We start from the raw sequence: 21,440 nt of genomic DNA, 5'->3' as shown, positions 1-21,440 counted from the left end.
AGCGCGTTATTTTCTTGCTTCATATCACTACCTAATGCTTCATTTGAATGAAATGAGTGATCCCTCTCCAGTTGCGATAACCGTTCATCCCAAGAGTCCATACGCTGCTCGAGCTTGTTAATATCATCTCGAAGTGCTTTAGAAACTTCCAAAACAGCCGAGCTGATGTCTTCACGCAGTTGCTGCCTGAAGCTCGCCAATTTAGTGTCTATGTATCGGGTGAGGGTCTCGGTGTCAACATTCAAAACCGATGACGATATTATACCTCCTTTAGGTGAGATGGATGTTCCTACAGCACTAGTATTCTTTTTACCCTTGCATGTAGGACACTTCCATTTAATTTTGTTCATGGGTAATATCTTTTTGAAGTCCGTTTCAGTAAGTTCCACGCAGTAATAATGTGTACTCATACTACATAAAGAGCATTTAAATGTATCCTTGTCGTTAAGATTTTTTAAACATTTAAAGCAATCCATGTTCAAATATTTATGGTGATTGTTTATTTGTAGAAAAGCTACGAAATACTTTTTCGTGAAATATTGTTCAAGTATATCAAATATAAACTTTGAGGGTAAGTTAAAATAAAAACGCCACGCAAGATTTGTCGTCGCTTATACGTTTTGTTTGTGTTGTCACTTTATACGAATTATAAAGTAAAATAAATGATTAAAAACACTTACAGAGATTGTTTATGTATAGATATTTCACAGAATAATTGTAGGTGAATGATTGCACTTGTGTTTTTATCACTAAAAACTCGTAGTTATCACTTTAACTGAATTATTTTTAATTTACTGGTTGATCGCAATGTTTCGTGTGTGAGCGCGCGTTAATGATTTCTCATGTGACGTCACATGAAAGATAGCACTGTGAGCCGTGTCGACCGAGTCGATGACGTCCGGTATAAGGTCAAGGTCGTCGGACTTGATAGACTCGAGATCCTTTTCCAGCCGTTGCCAGTCGATCACTGTTTTCGACGGTGGTTGAAAGTTAACCGGTGGGCCTAGATTTAGGACGACGGGCCGGTGGTCTGACTCTAATTCGTGAAAAACCTCGATTGAATTTACATTGAGCGTTACGTTCTTAAGTAACGCAACGTCTAGAATGTCGGGTCGGTGCGCGACGTTATCCGGATAACGTGTTGGTTCGTCGGGTGCTATAACTGAAAAGTTCAGTGTGTCTGTCAGCGAATCTAATAAGATTCCGTTTCTATTTGTGGCTCTACTGTTCCAGCTGGAGTGTTTGGCGTTAAGATCGCCGCTTACTATGACGGTGGCCCCGTGGCCGAGTAATGCTTCTATATCTGTGTATAATACTTGTTTGTTGGGCGGAAGATAAGCTGAAATAACAGTGATCGGCTTGTGATTCGCCATACTGACCCGGATGGCAGAGGCCTCGATGTTAGTGAGGACCGGAGGATCTATAGGTATACAGTGTAGAGACCTTTTAAAATAAATGAGGGTGCCGCCCATACGGGTGGTGCGATCATTCCTGACTAAGTTATAATTAGCGATACGCGGATCGCGTATACGTGGTTTTAGAAATGTCTCTTCCTCTAAGAATAGGTCTAATTGATGTTCGTGAGCGAACTCCTTCACCAAGTCTAGTTGAGGCTTAAGGCCTTGGGCGTTAAAATACGCTATACGGAGCGTATGTGGTTTAACCCGTCCGCTTACGTAATTAGGCATCGCAAATGTTTTTATACTTTCGCCCTATATCGGTGAGGGCATGGAATATTTTGCCGTTGTCTGCCATAACTTGCAGGAGCCACGGCGGGTCGTCCCGGACAGCCTCGAGCCTGCTGGCTAGGGCTGATTTCATTTATGTCGAACAGCTCTGACAGTTCGAAAATGAAGGCAAAGGTGCTCCCGCCTTGGTTACCTGTTGCCGCGGACGCGGGCGCCGGTGGCCTCGGTCGCGGGACCGACGCCGCCGGGCGGGACGCTAGCGGTGGCCGGAGGGGCGCGGGGGCCGCGAGAGTGGCCTCTGTGGCAGCGATGGCAGCCGGAGGAGACCTCGCCCAGGCGTTTACCTTCGGAGGCGGCGCAGGTTTGAAGGTCGGAGTGAACTCCACCTTCTCTGCTCTGCCTTGCGGCTGGCGGCGCCCTGGGTGACGCTTGTGTTTGGGTGCCTTGGGACACCCGCGATAGCTCGCGGGGTGCCCCTTCTCCCCGCACAAGACGCAGGCCGGGGGCTCCGCGCATTGCGCTGGTCGAGGGCACTCCGGCGTGCCGTGTTTGCCGAGGCACTTCACACACCTCCGGGTGTGTTCGCAGTTGCGTGCCGAGTGCCCGTATAACTGGCATCTGTGACACTGACCAGGCCCCCCGCGGTTGCGAGGAGCTTCGGCCCGGATGCCCTGAAGGGAGCAAACTGATTTTATGTTAAAAATTTCCTTTCCCTCTTGCGTGAGGTCGAGGATGACGAGAACCATGTTAAATGGTTGTTTGTTGGTGGTTCCGCGCATACGGTGCACCTCGTGTGCAGGGTAACCCTGCTCTTTGAGGTCCGACAGAATGTCGGTCTCGTCTAACTCTCTGGGGACGTTCCTAATAACGACCCTCAGACGCTTCTCCTCAGGCAGGACGTACGTGTGGAAGCCCACACTCAGCTCTCTAAGAAGGGATGTCAAGGCGCGGTGGTCCGCTACCTCTATGGTCTCTAATTTGATGAGAGATTGGTACGCCCTCGCCTGGAAGGAGAGCGTCTTCGGGATCCTATTTTTGATAACCAACCAGCAGCCTCGGTCTCCTATAAAAAATAGGAGGCGGGCGCTTGGTCGGAGGCGGTACGCGGGCTTTAGCGGGCGCGGGCGCGGGAGTGGAGCCAGTCGTGGCCGCGGCTTTCTTGGTGGGTGTGCCATTAAGAGAAGGCGATTCGCGACCGCGCTTCTTCTTGCGACTGACGGTGATGAAACCGTCAGCATCTGACGTGACACTCTCCGCTCTCGACGGTAGAGTGGTTTCCGGCTGGGCCGGTGAAGCACTGGAAGCCTGAGGGGCTTCCGTGCGGTCAGGACTGACTGCGGGGACCTTAGGGGTCGCCTGCGCGTCAAAGTACGCCTGAAGGACAGGCGGACGGACTGATCGGTTGATCACTTTCCTTGGTTTGACCGAAGCTACGGAGCTTGCGTCGGAGTCATTACCTAGTTCCATTTCGGATTCCCCGTCATAACCCGAAACGTCAGACGATGAGTTATATTTGTTGGATTTCACTTTGATAGCGGCATCCACTGTCTCATTGATTGTTACTTTCATTAGCGGAGCGATCTTCTCCGAAAATAACCTATCTAAGAGAGCGCTGAAGAAGCCCTCGTCGGGAACCATTGGTGAAGCCATGGTTGTCATATTTATTAACTAGGTTAGGCGGGCAACAACCCCCGCTGCCCGGGTCAGGCAGAGGGGGAATATAATAATTAAGTGGACAACTATAGTTAAGTTGTACACTTGCACATTAATAAATAATATTAATAATAATAAAATATGCAAAAATTAAAAGAATTTAATAATAATAATTAAACCTAAGAATTAGATTTGCTGGATGTACACTGGCTGGGCCGGAACCCCGATGCACGCTGTGCAGGCCCCCGCGGAGAAGACACACACGGCACGAACTGCAACTCACAAACACACACGATTAGCGTGCAGAATCGCGAAACACAGCACAGGTGCTAAATAACACGATCGTAAAACCGGGGTTATTAACACAGATAATAAGTAAGCTACGTTCCGCGAAGGAACGTAACAGGTGCGAGACTTAAAGAGTCCCGAACAATAGCGCGCGATAACAATAGCTAGCCCAGGTGGCCTGAGCAGATAGTGCGATAACGCAGGTAATAAAAATATTCGAAGGAGGACAAATAACGCGGCACGTGTGCTCGCGTTGCCTGCCTGAATCGAACTATGATATTTATCTTTAGAAATCCGAAATAAACTAATATTTTTAATGAAAAAATTTGGTAAATTTTGAGGTTCATTAATGCAATTATTATAAATATTTTTGTACCAAGAATCTGTGGTTGTGAAATAGGATCCTAAAGTATTTATTGCATTGACAGGAACAGCTCTTAAAAGGGCATCTGGGATGACATTATCGACGCCGCGACGATGCTTAAGTTCAAAGTTAAACGCGGACAGTCGAACACCCCTGCGAGCTAGCCTACCCGTAGGGTTATTTAGAGACAGGAACCATTTTAAGGCGCTGTGGTCTGTATAGACAGTGAATGGTCTACCGTTCTCTAAATAACATCTCCAGTGTTCAAGAGCAACTAATACAGCTAAAGTTTCCCGCTCTGTAATGCTGTAATTTTTCTCTGCCGCTGACAACGACTTGCTCATATAAGCTATGGGGTGCTCCTTACCGTCTATGGTTTGTGTTAGCATAGCTCCCACACCATAGTTACTGGCATCGGTATGCACCTCAAATGGCTTGTTGTAGTCAGGACAGGATAGAACAGGAGCGGAAACCAAACATACCTTCAGCTTCTTAAAACCTGCATCAGCCTCCGGCGACCAGATGAATGGTGGTGAACCCTTCTTGCTCGAAGTCAACTTATTAAGAGGACCTGCTATTGTGCTAAAGTTGAGAACAAAACGCCGATACCATGTGGCTGTTCCGAGAAAGCGCTTAATATCTTTCCGACAAGAAGGTGTCGGGTAATTGAGGATAGCTTGTACTTTCTCTGGATCAGTACGTAATCCACAACTACCAACAACGTATCCAAGATACCTAAGTTGACTCCGAAAAAACTGGCATTTTTCCAAGTTAATCGTGAGGTTTGCCTGCTTTAACTTTTCTACCACACGCAGTAAAAGAGAAACGTGGGATTGAAGTCATTTGAGACGATAATAATGTCATCTAAATAAGCGAAGACTTTGAGGCCAAACTCCCTGAACAGCAAATCAACTTATCTCTGCTGAGTGGTAGGTGCATTAGTCAGTTCGAATGCAGTACGTTTAAAACGGAAAGTACCACGGCCTGGCACGTATAACGCCGTTTTGTCCCGATCTTCGGTAGCTATTGGGATTTGCCAGAATGCTTTGGATAAGTCAAGACTTGATAAATAACGAGGTTCCCGAAGATTATCTAAAATCTCTACGTAAGGTAAATTATACGCGTCGCGTTTGGTCACAGAGTTTAGTTTACGGCTATCGAGACAGAAACGAGGTTGGCCATTCTTTTTGGTAACTATAAGGACAGGAGATGAACAAGCGCTTTCGCAGGGCTCCATAACGTCAAGACCTAGCATTTGATCAACCTGTTCGACAAGAATGCGCTGTTTTCCGGGAGAGAGCCGATACTAGCGTTGTCGAATGGGCTGTGCATCACCAGTGTCAATGCGGTGAGTGATCAACTTTGTCTCGCCTAAACCTTTAGATTCAGTAGAGATGTCATTAAATTTTGCAATAATATTGTCTGCTATAGATTTTTCAGTCTGCGACAGGTGATCGTATGCTTGTATGAAGGATGAAAGGTCAGAATCAAGAATTGCGTTTGAAATAAGGGTATTGGAAAAAGTTATGCTTTTAAAATGTTTCGGGAAAATATTAAAATTGCGCCAGAAGTCAACCCCTAGTATGACATCAATATTAACGTCTGGTAGCACAAAAGCAGTAATCATGTTGATTTCATTTTCGAAGGAAATAGGTAGGTCCATATATCCAATGCTAGGCATTCTTTGACCACCAGCAGCTTTAATCGAAATAAAGCGATCTGTTTGTAATTTAAGACCCTCTTTTTCCAACATTTTATAACTATTGTTACCAAGGACAGTAACAGCGGATCCAGAATCTAAGAGACCGAATAATTTTAATTTATTAATTTTTATAGAGGCATAAGGCCTAGAATCATTAACTGGTTCTCGCTGCAGAATTGTATTAATTTTATATGTTTTGTAATAAAACTTTATGGTTTCTATCCATTTCTGCCAATCATTTTTATCAAAATTAGAAGTATGTTGATTGGTAATACGATTCTGCAGTCTTAACGCTTTGAATCCTTTATAAACGATAATAATAATAATAATAATATGTGCCACTGCTCCAGCACAACTAATAAACATTCATTAGAAAATTATCAAGACCTAAGTGTATCCCCATTAAAAACTAGTCAAAGTATGGATACAAGTGCATCAAGTAGGTTTATATTATTTTCAGACAAAATTGGCCAAGGGTTTGGACCTTTATTAAATAATGCAGTTGCAAATAATTGTGAGTTGATAAATATATGTAAACCCAATATAACTTTCAATAACCTCATAAATTCCATACCAAAAATAAATCTAAAAGAAAAAACGATCATAGGTATATTGTTTGGTATTAACTCTCATAATATTAGAAATAAGGACCTAATTAAAAATATAGAAAAATTAATTAATATTTCCAATAACACAAAATCTAAAGTGATGATGTGTACATTTCCATACTCCCCGGATTTGACACAGGAGCAAAATAGAAAAATATTTAAATTAAATACAACTTTGTATAATGCGACATTCCACAACAATGAAAATTTAATTTTAATTTAATTTTACTTTAGTAGCATATATAGTCTTAGTCAACAACAAACCTCTGTAGTATTATTTAATAAACATGCCTCTATTGGGCAAAATTGTAAAATAATCGACATACAAGCCTCTATTGGGTAATGTATTAGTACTAATGTACAAAAATATAACAATGAAGATTTTTCTTCAATTAATTTAAATTAAGTTATTTGACAAGGGAGGACAACTCTTGCAATATCATACAAAATAGGCAACATTCACCAAATATAAATGTTATTGCTATAGATAATCATAATATAAAGCTCATAAATATTGTTCACCAGAATATACAAGGTATCTCAAGTAAGGAATTAGAAATTGAACTGTTTTTGAGCTGCTGTAATTCTATATATATTATGTATTACAGAATATTGGCGTAAGAGTCATCAGCTCCAGTTATGTTTTAGAGAACATAAAGTAGTCAGTTCGTTTTGTAGAAGTAGGGCAATACATAAAGGTTCCCTAATTATTATTAATAATAGATAAAAATGTAAAAATAGAAGAGATATTGTTAATCTCTCTATAGAACAACTAATTGAGATAGCTTGTATAGAACTAGAGCAATTTATTATTGTAAGTGTATACCGCCCCCCCACTGCATCATATGAACAATTCCAACATAGAATGGAGGAGGTACAACAATTATAGTGTGTGAAGATTTTAATATAAACTTGCTTGAACCTTCGGCCAATTGTACTAGCCTTAAAAATTTATTTCAAAGTTTTAATTTGTTCAATGTATTTTGGTACCTACTAGAATCACTTCTACAACAGCAACCTGTTTACATAATATTTATACAGATGTTACTATTACTAGTAAATTCATAATTAATAATCTTCAGTCCGACCATAGTGGGCAACTTATAAAAGTAAATACAAGATTGGACAATGTCAGACCAAAAAAGGTGACGATTATACCAGTTACAGGTAGCCGTCTTGAGAGGTTTAGAAATAATTTGGTAAATACGATACAATTTTTACACTATGGCGAAACTGCTAATTTTCACTATAACTTCGTCTTCAATTCCTTCTGTGAGGAATTTGACAGGATTTTTACTCCAGTAACGGTGACAGTAAACAACAAACATAGTTTTAATGATTGGGCAACAATGGGTATCCACAAAAGTCGTCAACGCTTATATGACCTTTATTATGAGAAACATTACAATAATAGTGAAGAATTAAAAATATATGTAAAAAATACTCCAAGCTCTTTAAAGTAGTTTGTCATGAAGCGAAAACACGTTTCATTGCAGATAAAATCAAAAACAGTAATAATAAAGTAAAAGCGACTTGGAGTGTAATTAACAATGAAACTGGTAGATCGAATTGCCGTAACACCTCTATCTGTTCAAATATTAATAATCGCGTTATAAATTCGGAAATAGAAATTGCAAATGAATTTGATAAATACTTCTCCGAAATCCCGATTGTCAGGACCAAAGACCTTAACTCTTCGCCAAAAGCAGCATATGATATGCTTAAATTACACGTACCAGTATCTTCCACTGATTTTGACAGTTCGATTCAGGCAGGCAACGCGAGCACACGTGCCGCGTTATCTGTCCTCCTTCGAATATTTTTATTAGCTGCGTAATCGCACTATCTGCTCAGGCCACCTGGGCTAGCTATTACTATCGCGCGCTATTGTTCGGGACTCTGAGTCCCACCTCGCACCTGTTACGTTCCTTCGCGGAACGTAGCTTAGTTATTATCAGTGTTAATTAGCCGGTTTTACGATCGAGTTAGTTAGCACCCGTGCTGTGTTTCGCGATTCTGCACGCTAATTGTGTGTGTTTGTGAGTTGCAGTTCGTGCCGTGTGTGTCTTCTCCGCGGGGGCCTGCACAGCGTGCATCGGGATTCCGGCCCAGCCAGTCTACATCCAGTAAAGCTAAGTCTTAGGCTTAATTATTATTATTAATTTCTTTTAATTTTTGTATATTTCATTATCATTAATAGTATTTTATTAATGTTCAAGTGTACAACTTTACTATAGTTGTCCACTTAATTATTATACTCCCCCTCTGCCTGACTCGGGCAGCGGGGGTTGTCACCCGCTCAACTTAGCTAAATATTACAACCATGGCTTCACCAAAGGTTGCCGACGAGAGCTTTTTCAGCGCTCTACTTGATAGGTTCCTTACGGAGAAGATCGCTCCGCTAATGACTGAGACAATAAATAAGACAGTGGATGCCGCTATCAAAGCGAAATCCAAAAACTATAACTCGTCGTCTGACGTTTCGGGTTCCGACGGGGAATCCGAAATAGAATTAGGCAACATCTCCGATGTTAGTTCCGTAGCCTCGGTCAAACCGAGAAAAGTGATCACCCGATCAGCCCGCCCGCCTGTCCTTCAGGCTTACTTTGACGCGCAGGCGACCCTTAAGGTCCCCGCGGTCACTCCTGACAGCACGGAAGCCCCTCAGGCTTCCAGTGCTTCACCGGCCCAGCCGGAAACCGCTCTACCGTCGAGGGCAGAGAGTGTCGCATTGGACACGGACGGCTTCACCACCGTGAAGAAGCGCGGTCGCGAATCGCCTTCTGTCGATGGCACGTCCGTCAAGAAAGCCGCGGCCACGACTATCTCCACTCCCGCGCCCGCGCCCCCTAAAGCCCGCGTACCGCCTCCGACCAAGCGCCCGCCCCCTATTTTTATAGGAGACCGAGGCCGCTGGTTGGTGATCAAAAATAGGATCCCAAATACGCTCTCCTTCCAGGCGAGGGCGTACCAATCTCTTATCAAATTAGAGACCATAGAGGTAGCGGACCACCGCGCCTTGACATCTCTTCTAAGAGAGCTGAGTGTGGGTTTCCACACGTTCGCCCTGCCTGAGGAGAAGCGTCTGAGGGTCGTTATTAGAAACGTCCCGAGAGAGATAGACGAGGCCGACATTCTGTTGGACCTCAAAGAGCAGGGTTACCCTGCACACGAGGTGCACCGTATGCGCGGCACCAACAACAAACAACCATTTAACATGGTTCTCGTCGTCCTCGACCTCACGCAAGAGGGAAAGGAAATTTTCAATATTAAATCGGTTTGCTCCCTTCAGGGCATCCGGGCCGAAGCTCCTCGCAACCGCGGGGGGCTCGGTCAGTGTCACAGATGCCATTTATACGGGCACTCGGCACGCAACTGTGAACACACCCCGAGGTGTGTGAAGTGCCTCAGTAAACATGGCACGCCGGAGTGCCCTCGACCAGCGCAATGCGCGGAGCCCCCGGCCTGCGTCTTGTGCGGGGAGAAGGGGCACTCCGCGAGCTATCGCGGGTGTCCCAAGGCACCCAAACACAAGCGTCACTCAGGGCGCCGCCAGCCGCAAGGCAGAGCAGAGAAGGTGGAGTTCACTCCGACCTTCAAACCTGCGCCGCTTCCTAAGGTAAACGCCTGGGCGAGGTCTCCTCCGGCTGCCAACGCTGCCACAGAGGCCACTCTCGCGGCCCCCGCGCCCCTCCAGCCACCGCTAGCGTCCCGCCCGGCGGCGTCGGTCCCGCGACCGAGGCCACCAGCGCCCGCGTCCGCGGCAACAGGCAACCAAGGCGGCAGCGCCTTTGCCTTCATGTTCGAGCTGTCAGAGCTGTTCGACATAGATGAAATCACAGCCCTGGCCAGCAGGCTCGAGGCTGTCCGGGACGATCCGCCGTCGCTCCTGCAAGTTATGGCAGGCAACGCCAAAATATTCCGTGCCCTCACCGATATAGGGCGAAAGTATAAAAACATTCGCGATGCCTAATTACGTAAGCGGACGGGTTAAACCACATACGCTCCGTATAGCGTATTTTAACGCTCAAGGCCTTAAGCCTCAACTAGACTTGGTGAAGGAGTTTGCTCACGAATATCAGTTAGACCTATTCTTAGAGGAAGAGACATTTCTAAAACCACGTATACGCGATCCGCGTATCGCTAATTACAACTTAGTCAGAAATTATCGCACCACCCGCATAGGCGGTACCCTCATTTATTTTAAAAGGTCTCTACACTGTATACCTTTAGATCCTCCGGTCCTCACTAACATCGAGACCTCTGCCATCCGGGTCAGTATGGCGAATCACAAGCCGATCACTGTTATTTCAGCTTATCTTCCGCCCAACAAACAAGTATTATACACAGATATAGAAGCATTACTCGGCCACGGGGCCGCAGTCATAGTGGGCGGCGATCTTAACGCCAAACACTCCAGCTGGAACAGTAGAGCCACAAATAGAAACGGAATCTTATTAGATTCGCTGACAGACAAGCTGAACTTTTCAGTTATAGCACCCGACGAACCAACACGTTATCCGGATAACGTCGCGCATCGACCCGACATTCTAGACGTTGCGTTACTTAAGAACGTAACGCTCAATGTAAATTTAATCGAGGTTTTTCACGAATTAGAGTCAGACCACCGGCCCGTCGTCCTAAATCTAGGCACACCGGTTAACTTTCAACCACCGACGAAAACAGTGATCGACTGGCAACGGCTGGAAAAGGATCTCGAGTCTATCAAGTCCGACGACCTTGACCTTATACCAGACGCCATCGACTCGGTCGGCACGGCTCACAGTGCTATCTCTCATGTGACGTCACATATACAGAATAGAAACAAGGCCTGCTCCAGGCAGGTTCCGACGATGCAACCGCATCGCCTAAACCTGCCTCCAGAGGTCAGGAACTTACTCACACAGAAGCACAAAGCCACTAGACTTTACGGTCGTACATGTCTTGTCGGTCGAGAATAGGCGCCACCTCCGCTACCTACAGCGGGTGGTACGGGAACGTATCGCGGAACTCCGCGGCGAACGTTGGGACCGCTTGCTCGGCAACCTAAAGCCATCACATGTGGCTTTCTGGAAGCTGCCTCGCGCGTTCAAACAGGAGCCGCCCACTGTCATGCCTCCTTTGGACAGACCGGGACTGCAGCCGGCGCTCGATGACGATGAGAAGGCTGAATGCCTCGCCGATAGTCTCGAGAGTCAGTGCTCTCCAAATGAAGGATTCCATTGTTATCGGTATCCCAAAACCCAATAAACCTAAAGCTAATCCGAGTAGCTATAGGCCTATTAGCTTAATTAACTCGATCGGGAAACTTTACGAAAGATTAATTCTCGCGCGTCTTAATCGTTACATCGCGGAGCTCAACCTGATACCCGATATACAGTTCGGATTCAGAACCGCTCACTCGTGTCCCCAGCAGGCTCACCGACTCACCGAGTACATTCTCGTACGGCGTCAACTTCACGCTACCACGGCAGCCGTGTTTTTCGATGTCGCGAAGGCTTTCAACAAGGTATGGCACAACGGCTTAGTATTCAAGCTGTATCAACTGGGAGTGCCAGACAGGCTCGTGCGCATCATACGAGCCTACCTTACTGATCGCTCCTTCCGATATCGAGTAGAGGGCACCCTATCCTCACCCAGACCCATCAGGTCTGGCGTGCCACAGGGTTCAGTCCTCTTTCCCACTCTTTTCTCGCTCTTCACGAGCGACATTCCCAAGTTTCCGAGTGTCCAGCTCGCTCAGTACGCTGACGATACGGCACTCTACTTTGGCTCCGCTCTATTGAACCGCTAAACCTTGAGCAGGAACATTAAAGTGCTTCAAGCCGCCGTCGATGAACTAGGCAACTGGTTCAGAAAATAGCGGATTGAAGTGAACCCCACCAAGAGTGCAGCGGTACTGAATGAAATACTTAGGAGTCACGTTCAACAGCAATATGAACTTCAAGAAACATATTGATACGGTATGCAATAGAGCCTGATTTGTCCTCAGTTGCCTTTATCCACTTGTGTGTGGGCGAAGCAAACTTCCGCTCAAACACAAAGTGACGCTGTACAAAACCATCGTACGGCCCATACTGTCATACGCAAGCGTCGTTTTCTTGCACACCCGACCGAGCTACTTACGTCGTTTGCATGTAGTTCAAAATAAATTCACGCGCATGGCAACCGGAGCCCCGTGGTTCATCCGAAACGTTGACCTTCACCGCGACCTAGAGCTTCCGACGATAGCTCAACACTTTAAAGAGATCTCGCGACGCTTCTTTGACAAGGCGCCTAACCATCCCAACATCTTGGTTAGGAAGGCATGCGGGTACACACCGGGGTATTCACCATAGCCTCAACCCAATAAGACGTCCCAGACACGTAACGGTAGACCCGGATGACGACATCACCATCGCGAACGCGACACCCACACAAACACCGACACAGACACGCACACACCGCCTTCGCAGGCGTAGGCGCGTTCAACCACCGCAAACCACTGGCACTCGTCACTCTGACGATGGCAAGCGGCCCGCACCCTAGATACACCACACATTGTTTTGATACCCGACGAGACGTTAGTCCTCGCCCTGTAATCGTTTCACTACACTCACTCACACACGGACTGACTGACGGACTGACATACACCACTTACACAATCACAAACACACTCCACAAACAGACACAAACACAAACATACATGCACACAAACATTTACACTACTTACACACATACAAACATACATACATACATTCATAAACATATACACACACACTTACATACATTACACTAAACATGACCACACGCGCCGGCGAGTGTGTTCTTCTCATCTTTTCATCTTCATTTTCATTCTCTCTCCTTCCCACAAGCACACAGCCAGTCTGAGGTTCGAGTCTCCTTAGGAGACGCCCCGCGACTGTTGTTGCGTAGTCTTTGCGGCCTCCACGGCCCACGTCCTACTTCGCTGTGAAAGCCAGGGCTGCTAACAGCACAGAGGAGGTTTTAGTCGGTATGGGGCGTCCGCTTACGCGGGCACTCGAGTCCGACATATTAAGCCCCGTTCCGGGGCGTAAATACGTAACAGTATTTCCTCCTCTCAAAATTAATTAAAATCGCAATAACAAGTTCCTATCTAATGGTGATTCTAAAAGTGATTTGAATTTAGCCAGTACGTCACTAGCTCCTTTAAGGTCGTTAGAAATAGGTAATGAGCTTTCCAAAATGTCTTCAGAAGGAAATAATGGCAATAATCCCAGCTTACAAATCTGCTTTCGGAGCTCTTGTACTGTGGAAGCAGGAGAAGTACCTCTAATGAGAACCTCGTATTCTAATTCTGATTTTTGCAGTAACAGGAACTTAACTGGATACGCCATTATGGTTTAAGACAAAAAATATCAATAATAAAAAAAAATTAACAATATTAAAAAAAAATATATAAAAAAATCAACTAAATAAATATTAAACACTGCAATAAAATAAATGTTGGACAAGGTTACGAATACCCTACTCCGTTCCGTTACAAAATAAAATTAACTAAGCAACGTTATGGTTGGCAAATAAAGAAAAAAAATTAAGCTGAGAAAAAAAAATATACTTTACTAAAACAAGCAGAAAAAGCGTTAAAAGGAATTTGTAACTAATGTGTACTACCCAATCAAAACAAAAAAAATCAGAACACAAAAATAAATATTAAAACGGACCACTTTTGTGCTCGACTATACACGGCTTAGCACAAACAATTTTTTGTACTTATGCGATAACGAAGCGACCGGTTTCTATACAAAGTTTGAACAACGAAATGAGTCACTTAAAGTGTAGTTATTGCTGTAACATTTATTATTACAAGTAGGTAATTAAATATCGCTGTGCGTGTGCGACGGAATAGCGCGATCGAAAGATAGCAGTGTCCCGTTTTCGCACAGAGATATGAATCAGCGATGACCGGTTGAATGCGAACCTGATCTAATGATGCTTTGCTTGTAAACCTTGTGTATGTACTTACTTCAGTTTTTTCTGATCTTATTTTAATTATCATTGCGAACTCAACTCATGTTAGCAATCCGGACAAATCTTCGTGATTTTTGGTTTGCTGTTTTATTTATATAAATATGTAAAGTTTTAAATAAATATATTTAAAAAAAAATTATACCTTTTGACATTAATGTTTTAGAATAATTAGACACAAATAAATAAAGAATTTGGAGTACACTTTAGTTACTGGCAACCAAAAAAAATAACGTTTTACAAAAATTAAAAAAAAAACACATACACACAACTACTTGAGTGGGGTATCCGGAGGCCTACACCCCTACTCCCAAATACAAATGGCAGCACGGACTAAGAAAAGACTACTCCAAGACGGTACCAGGCTATACAGCCTTGGAGAATCCGTCCCTGGGCGTCCACAATTAGGGCCTGATTCTAATAGTGGTTGCCCAGGCTGCCCCGCGTATTCTGGAGGGGGCAAATCTGCGCTGACTCGGGGCAAACAGAGCAGGAGGCTCAAACCACCCTCCTCTACACTCACTGTGGACTTTTGCAACATCAGGGGGCTTCGCTCAAATTTAAATGCCGTCCACTTTCACCTGGAGACCTCTTTTTACCAAGACACAGATATCTTCCCTGGCCAATTCATCTTACCTTTCATACCCGGGGTATTATTTGGAACACTCTTTTATACCACGGGCTGGCGTGTGCGTTTACCTCAGGGAGGATGTCTGTTCTCGACGCCTGAGTTTTCTTGAAGGACAGGACCTATCCATCATCTGGCTGCGTGTAGACTGCGATGACCATCCGCGAATCTACGCATGCCTGTATAGGTTCTATAGTGGTAACGCAGAGATTGACCGGCTCCACGAACACATCCAAATGGCTACAGATTCCGTGTAAGAGCAGATCCCCACTGCAAAGATAGTGTTTCTTGGCAATTTTAACGCCCACCACGCCAAATGGCTAGGCTCACGTACCACCGATCATAAAGGGAGATCTGTTCAAGACTTCGCCTTAGCCTATGGTCTGACGCAACTGGTTATTGCGCCAACGCGAATACCAGATATGCAAGATCATACACCTTCATTGTTGGACCTTCTGTTGACCTCACATCCGGACGGCTTCCTAGTTTCCGTTGACCCTACTCTGGGATCGTCGGACCACTGCCTGATCCGGAGCACCGTGCCGATCACGCGCCTAACACGGCCCCGCTTCTTAGGCTGTCGCCGCATGTGGCACTATAGGTCAGCAGAATGGGACGAGATGCGCTGCTTTTTGGCATCCTACCCGTGGAGGCAGATCTGTTTTTCGCTGGGAGATTGTAACGTTGTATCTACATTACATACGTTATTTTACATAAAATAATGAAATAAAAATAACCTAATAACATAAAATAATAAAACTTATAAATAATAAAACGTTAACACTTTTGTGCGAGCGTAGGCGAGTTTTTTTGCTGTTCATAAAAAATGCATGGCTCGCTGGCGTCACCCGTCGCCCGGCTATCGCCATACCACGACTGCGCTCGGTAATAGCAACACGTCATTATATTATGTGCAGTGACTTATCACGTTTGCCGTAAAATACCTAAGTTATATTATTTTTTTGATCACCTGTAGTCTTAACATAATATAAAAATAAGTTTCAAGGATTATCGTCATCCCGATAGGGTAAGTGTTGGACACGTGTTAATATTATTTGAGTAACTGTAAAACTTAGTAGTAGTTATTTTAAAATGTAGTATTTTAGCAAACATTTAATTTTCTTTTCAAAATTAATTATTCTTTCTTTGCTTTCGCTTTCTTTTCTTTTTTATTATTGTAACTCCTTTCTGATTGTGAACAACTACACCTCCTGCTTACGGCTTCACCCTTAATGATAGACACGAACGCACGTGGTTCACAATCAGCGGAGACATAAGAATGTGGTCTTAACTGTGGACATCATTCACAGGGTTCCAGGATGAGATTTTTGAACGTTAAAGGATATAATTCCACCAAGTTCCGGTGATTAGTTACCCGGACACCGAGAATCCGAAATCACCTGTGACACGTCGAGTCATAACCTCCAGCTGAGGGGCCTGCACCGGCGTCTTCAACGTCAGGGGAGTACCGAGCAACAAAGGGCGAACTAGATCAACCAACAATACACCCTACGACCCTTGCTCAAATTTTATTTTAATTATTGTTAATAAACATCATTTAAAGGCCGGTACGGGTAGTTTCATTTAAACCCCCCGTAACCGTAGCATTGGCGCCCATATCGTGGTTTGGTTTGTCTAGTTTTTCTGAGTAGAAGTAGTTGTGTGTATGTGTTTTTTTTTTTTAATTTTTGTAAAACGTTATTTTTTTGGTTGCCAGTAACTAAAGTGTACTCCAAATTCTTTATTTATTTGTGTCTAATTATTCTAAAACATTAATGTCAAAAGGTATATCTTTTTTTTATATATTTATTTAAAACTTTACATATTTATATAAATAAAACAGCAAACCAAAAATCACGAAGATTTGTCCGGATTGCTAACATGAGTTGAGTTCGCAATGATAATTAAAATAAGATCAGAAAAAACTGAAGTAAGTACATACACAAGGTTTACAAGCAAAGCATCATTAGATCAGGTTCGCATTCAACCGGTCATCGCTGATTCATATCTCTGTGCGAAAACGGGACACTGCTATCTTTCGATCGCGCTATTCCGTCGCACACGCACAGCGATATTTAATTACCTACTTGTAATAATAAATGTTACAGCAATAACTACACTTTAAGTGATTCATTTCGTTGTTCAAACTTTGTATAGAAACCGGTCGCTTCGTTATCGCATAAGTACAAAAAATTGTTTGTGCTAAGCCGTGTATAGTCGAGCACAAAAGTGGTCCGTTTTAATATTTATTTTTGTGTTCTGATTTTTTTTGTTTTGATTGGGTAGTACACATTAGTTACAAATTCCTTTTAACGCTTTTTCTGCTTGTTTTAGTAAAGTATATTTTTTTTTCTCAGCTTAATTTTTTTTCTTTATTTGCCAACCATAACGTTGCTTAGTTAATTTTATTTTGTAACGGAACGGAGTAGGGTATTCGTAACCTTGTCCAACATTTATTTTATTGCGGTGTTTAATATTTATTTAGTTGATTTTTTTATATATTTTTTTTTAATATTGTTAATTTTTTTTTTATTATTGATATTTTTTGTCTTAAACCATAATGGCGTATCCAGTTAAGTTCCTGTTACTGCAAAAATCAGAATTAGAATACGAGGTTCTCATTAGAGGTACTTCTCCTGCTTCCACAGTACAAGAGCTCCGAAAGCAGATTTGTAAGCTGGGATTATTGCCATTATTTCCTTCTGAAGACATTTTGGAAAGCTCATTACCTATTTCTAACGACCTTAAAGGAGCTAGTGACGTACTGGCTAAATTCAAATCACTTTTAGAATCACCATTAGATAGGAACTTGTTATTGCGATTTTAATTAATTTTGAGAGGAGGAAATACTGTTACGTATTTACGCCCCGGAACGGGGCTTAATATATCGGACTCGAGTGCCCGCGTAAGCGGACGCCCCATACCGACTAAAACCTCCTCTGTGCTGTTAGCAGCCCTGGCTTTCACAGCGAAGTAGGACGTGGGCCGTGGAGGCCGCAAAGACTACGCAACATCAGTCGCGGGGCGTCTCCTAAGGAGACTCGAACCTCAGACCGGCTGTGTGCTTGTGGGAAGGAGAGAGAATGAAAATGAAGATGAAAAGATGAGAAGAACACACTCGCCGGCGAGTGTGGTTATGTTTAGTGTAATGTATGTAAGTGTGTGTGTATGTGTTAATGATTGTATGTATGTATGTTTGTATGTGTGTAAGTAGTGTAAATGTTAGTGTGCATGTTTGTGTCTGTTTGTGGAGTGTGTTTGTGATTGTGTAAGTGGTGTATGTCAGTCCGTCAGTCAGTCCGTGTGTGAGTGAGTGTAGTGAAACGATTACAGGGCGAGGACTAACGTCTCGTCGGGTATCAAAACAATGTGTGGTGTATCTAGGGTGCGGGCCGCTTGCCATCGTCAGAGTGACGAGTGCCAGTGTGTTGAATATCAAGCTCCAGTTGTGGCTTCTGGTGGTCTTGAATTAAAATACCTTGTTTCACAAAAGGACTGTATTACGTAATTAATATATATAACATGTAAGTTAATATAATGCTATCGTTAATTCATGTGCGCGCGTCGGCCTCGGTGCGAGCGCCGCTCCGCCACGAACGCAAGCCCCCACTCACGCCGATGAGACGACAGGAACATATTCCCCGGGTTGAAGTAGTAAGGCTTCAAGAAGTCTCCGATGAAGGCACGGCAAAGGGCAAAGCATGTTGTATGCCCGTGTTATGACTCCCTTTCTCGTCGTAATGTCGGCAACTCTGCTGCGCCCGTCAGACCCAGGATGAACATTGGTGACTCTGCCCAAGAGCCACAGAAGAGGAGGAAGATGGGAGAGTCCCTCACCACCACCATGGTACCTGGTTTTAGGTCTTGATAGCCTGTATGTCACTTGGCCTTTTGCTGCAAAACAGAAACGTATTCATTGAGTAAAGTTTTAATGGATTTAACAGCTGCTTCCCATAAACCGCCAAAATGCGGACTGTATGCAGGAATAAATTTAAATTCTATACCTTCGTTTGCAATGTCATTGGAAATAGTATTGGATGAAACTTGTAGAAGACGTGAAAGCTCATTTAAAGCTCCCACAAAAGTAGTGCCGTTGTCGGAGAATACCCGCTGAGGCTTACCACGTCGACTAATAAAGCGATTAAAGGCTGCTAGAAAGGCCTCTTTAGTGAGGTCTGAGACTAGCTCTAGATGCACGGCTCTAACTGCAAAACATACAAAGACGCAAATATAAGATTTAATTAATTTACATCCTCTGCTCTTCAGGTCGGCTATCAGCACTGGCCCAGCGTAATCTAAACCTGTATTCAAAAAGGGAAATTGTAGTTGTGTTCTCTCGCTGGGTAAGTTGCCCATGACGACTTGAATAGGTTGAGCTTTAAAGCGCGTGCAACGAACACAATTACGTACAGTTTGCTTAGCTAGGTTTCTACCTCCAAGAGGCCAGTATGTGAGCCTTACATTGGCAAGAAGAAGCTGAGGGCCAGCATGAAACAGTGATTTATGATATTTAAGAAATAATATTTTAGTTAAATGATGTTTACTACATAATAAGACTGGATGCTTTACGTCGTAACTATAGTTAGAGTTTTGAAGGCGTCCACCGACGCGAATAAGGTTATTAGAATCAATAAATGGACTAAGACTTATAAGACGATTCTTTTTAGGGAGTATTTGATTATGCTTAAGATGATTATATTCCTCAGGGAACATTTCCTGCTGAGAAATATATATAATTGTGTTATAAGCTGAATTTAATTCGTTACTCGTTATATAGGATTTATTTTTATTATTGGGACTACGACAAATGTAAATAAATCTTAAAATATATGCAAAAACTCTATTCAATTTTGTAAATGAAGACATTTTATGAATTAAATCTGAAAGTACGTTAATGCTTTTACTATTACAATGTGTAACTGTGTGAAGTGAAGTTTCAGGTAATGTTTGTGGTGTATTTGGAGAAGAAGGAAAATGTATGGTTCTCTCATGGAGGAATTGAGGACCTGACCACCAAAGAGTGGACGCGCTGATACAATCAGCCTTCACCCCCCGAGAAGCTAAGTCTGCAGGGTTGCTTCTACATAACGCCACGTCTGGTCAAGTGTACATTCCTGAATCTCATTAACTCTATTTCGAACAAACTGATTAAGATTACTTGGTTGTGTGGAAAGCCATCCTAACACTATTGTGGAATCGCACCAAAAGAAACAATGACTGAAGACGTTTTTAGAGGCCAAAAGACGAACACAAACCGTCCCATCGACTGCGATTGTCCTTACGTAAATACAAGCACCATAAGCACGTTCGGAAGCGTCTGTAAAAGTATGAAGTTCAGTTACCAAAGGATTACTACAAGACACCCACCTAGGAATACGAATAGAGTTAAGAGCTGGAAGTGATTCGGTAAATTCGATGAATTGATTCTTTATTTCTAAAGGTACTTCATCATCCCATGTACATTTAAGAATCCACAGTTGCTGTAATATAAATTTAGCTTGAACTGTGCAAGGTGCCACTAAACCTAAAGGGTCAAATACTTGACTAACTAACGATAATATGTTACGTTTACTAATAATGTTTGATGTAAATGTGAAGTTGACAGAATATAATAAATGATCAGAATTACAATTCCAATATAAGCCAAGAGTTTTGCTAGGAAGAATTTCATTTAAGTTCAAAGTTTTATTTTGAGTATCTGTACACATATTGCTAATAGACTGAAGAACTTCAGAACTATTTGATTGTAATTTTCGTAGGTGGAACCTGGCTGATTCGAGAGCTTTCATTACACCTTGGCACAGCTTTATTACTGACTCGATCGAGTCACCACCACCTAGATAATCATCACTATAAAAGTCGCGTTTAATACTCTCTCTAACAATAGATTCTAAACATTGGTCAGCTAAAGACACAAGACATTTGGTTGCCAAATATGGAGCTGAAGCGGTACCGTAAGTTAACGTATTAAGTGTGTATGACTGCAATGGATCTGATGAATTGAAACGAAAAAGTATTTGCTGAAGAGAGCGCTGAGAAGGTTCAACTAAAACGGCTCTATACATCTTCTCTATGTCGCCTGTGACCGCGAACTTGTGTTGTCGAAACCTCAGAAGGATGGCTAAGAGGTCTTCTTGTATAGTGGGACCCACCCTCCGTATGTTGTTGAAGGACTTGCCTGATGTCATACGGGCGGAGGCATCGAAGACTACACGGAGCTTTGTTGTAGAGCTGCTCTCTCGTACAACGCCATGATGTGGTAAAAAATATTTGACTTGATTATGTGTATTTAATTTACTGTTTTTTGTCATATGATTCAGATCTATATATTCTTGAATGAATTTAATGTAACGCTCTTTATAAGTAGAATCTTTTTCAAATCTACGTTCTAGGGAATGGAAACGTTGCTTGGCCATTGCATAAGAGTCACCCAAGCTTTCAGGCGAGTCCTTCAACAGAAGAGTGACGACAAATTGACCATGTTCGTTTCTGTGTGTGGTTTCATGAAAGAGCTTTGCAC

General features: G+C 43.3%; 1 protein-coding gene and 1 long non-coding RNA gene across 2 annotated transcripts; one reads left to right on the top strand and one right to left on the bottom strand.

The window, feature by feature from the left end:
• The first annotated feature begins 15,799 nt into the window (after positions 1-15,799).
• On the top strand, positions 15,800-16,488 carry LOC126970102 (uncharacterized). Its single transcript, XR_007730540.1, has 2 exons — positions 15,800-15,947; positions 16,231-16,488. It is a non-coding gene; the product is annotated as an uncharacterized LOC126970102 (long non-coding RNA).
• Positions 16,489-18,490: 2,002 nt separating this feature from the next.
• LOC126970094 (uncharacterized) lies at positions 18,491-19,747 on the bottom strand. Its single transcript, XM_050815821.1, has 2 exons — positions 18,925-19,747; positions 18,491-18,814 (listed from the first exon to the last, which is right to left on the bottom strand). The coding sequence occupies exons 1-2, from the start codon at positions 19,631-19,633 to the stop codon at positions 18,531-18,533; spliced, it is 993 nt and encodes a 330-aa protein (XP_050671778.1). The 5' UTR covers positions 19,634-19,747; the 3' UTR covers positions 18,491-18,530.
• Between the last annotated feature and the right edge of the window lie 1,693 nt (positions 19,748-21,440).

This window comes from Leptidea sinapis, chromosome 20 (assembly GCF_905404315.1).
Source record: "Leptidea sinapis chromosome 20, ilLepSina1.1, whole genome shotgun sequence".
NCBI classification, from domain to species: domain Eukaryota; kingdom Metazoa; phylum Arthropoda; class Insecta; order Lepidoptera; family Pieridae; genus Leptidea; species Leptidea sinapis.
The sequence above is the reverse complement of the archived record's forward strand: the minus strand, read 5'-3'. Positions and strand labels throughout refer to the sequence as shown.

Excerpts from the sequence above, each read along its gene's own strand:
- LOC126970094 (XM_050815821.1), bottom strand. The coding sequence starts at position 19,633 with ATGTTCCCTGAGGAATATAATCATCTTAAGCATAATCAAATACTCCCT. Across the intron at positions 18,815-18,924 it reads CAATGACATTGCAAACGAAG|CAAAAGGCCAAGTGACATAC; the intron begins GTATAGAATTTA and ends TCTGTTTTGCAG.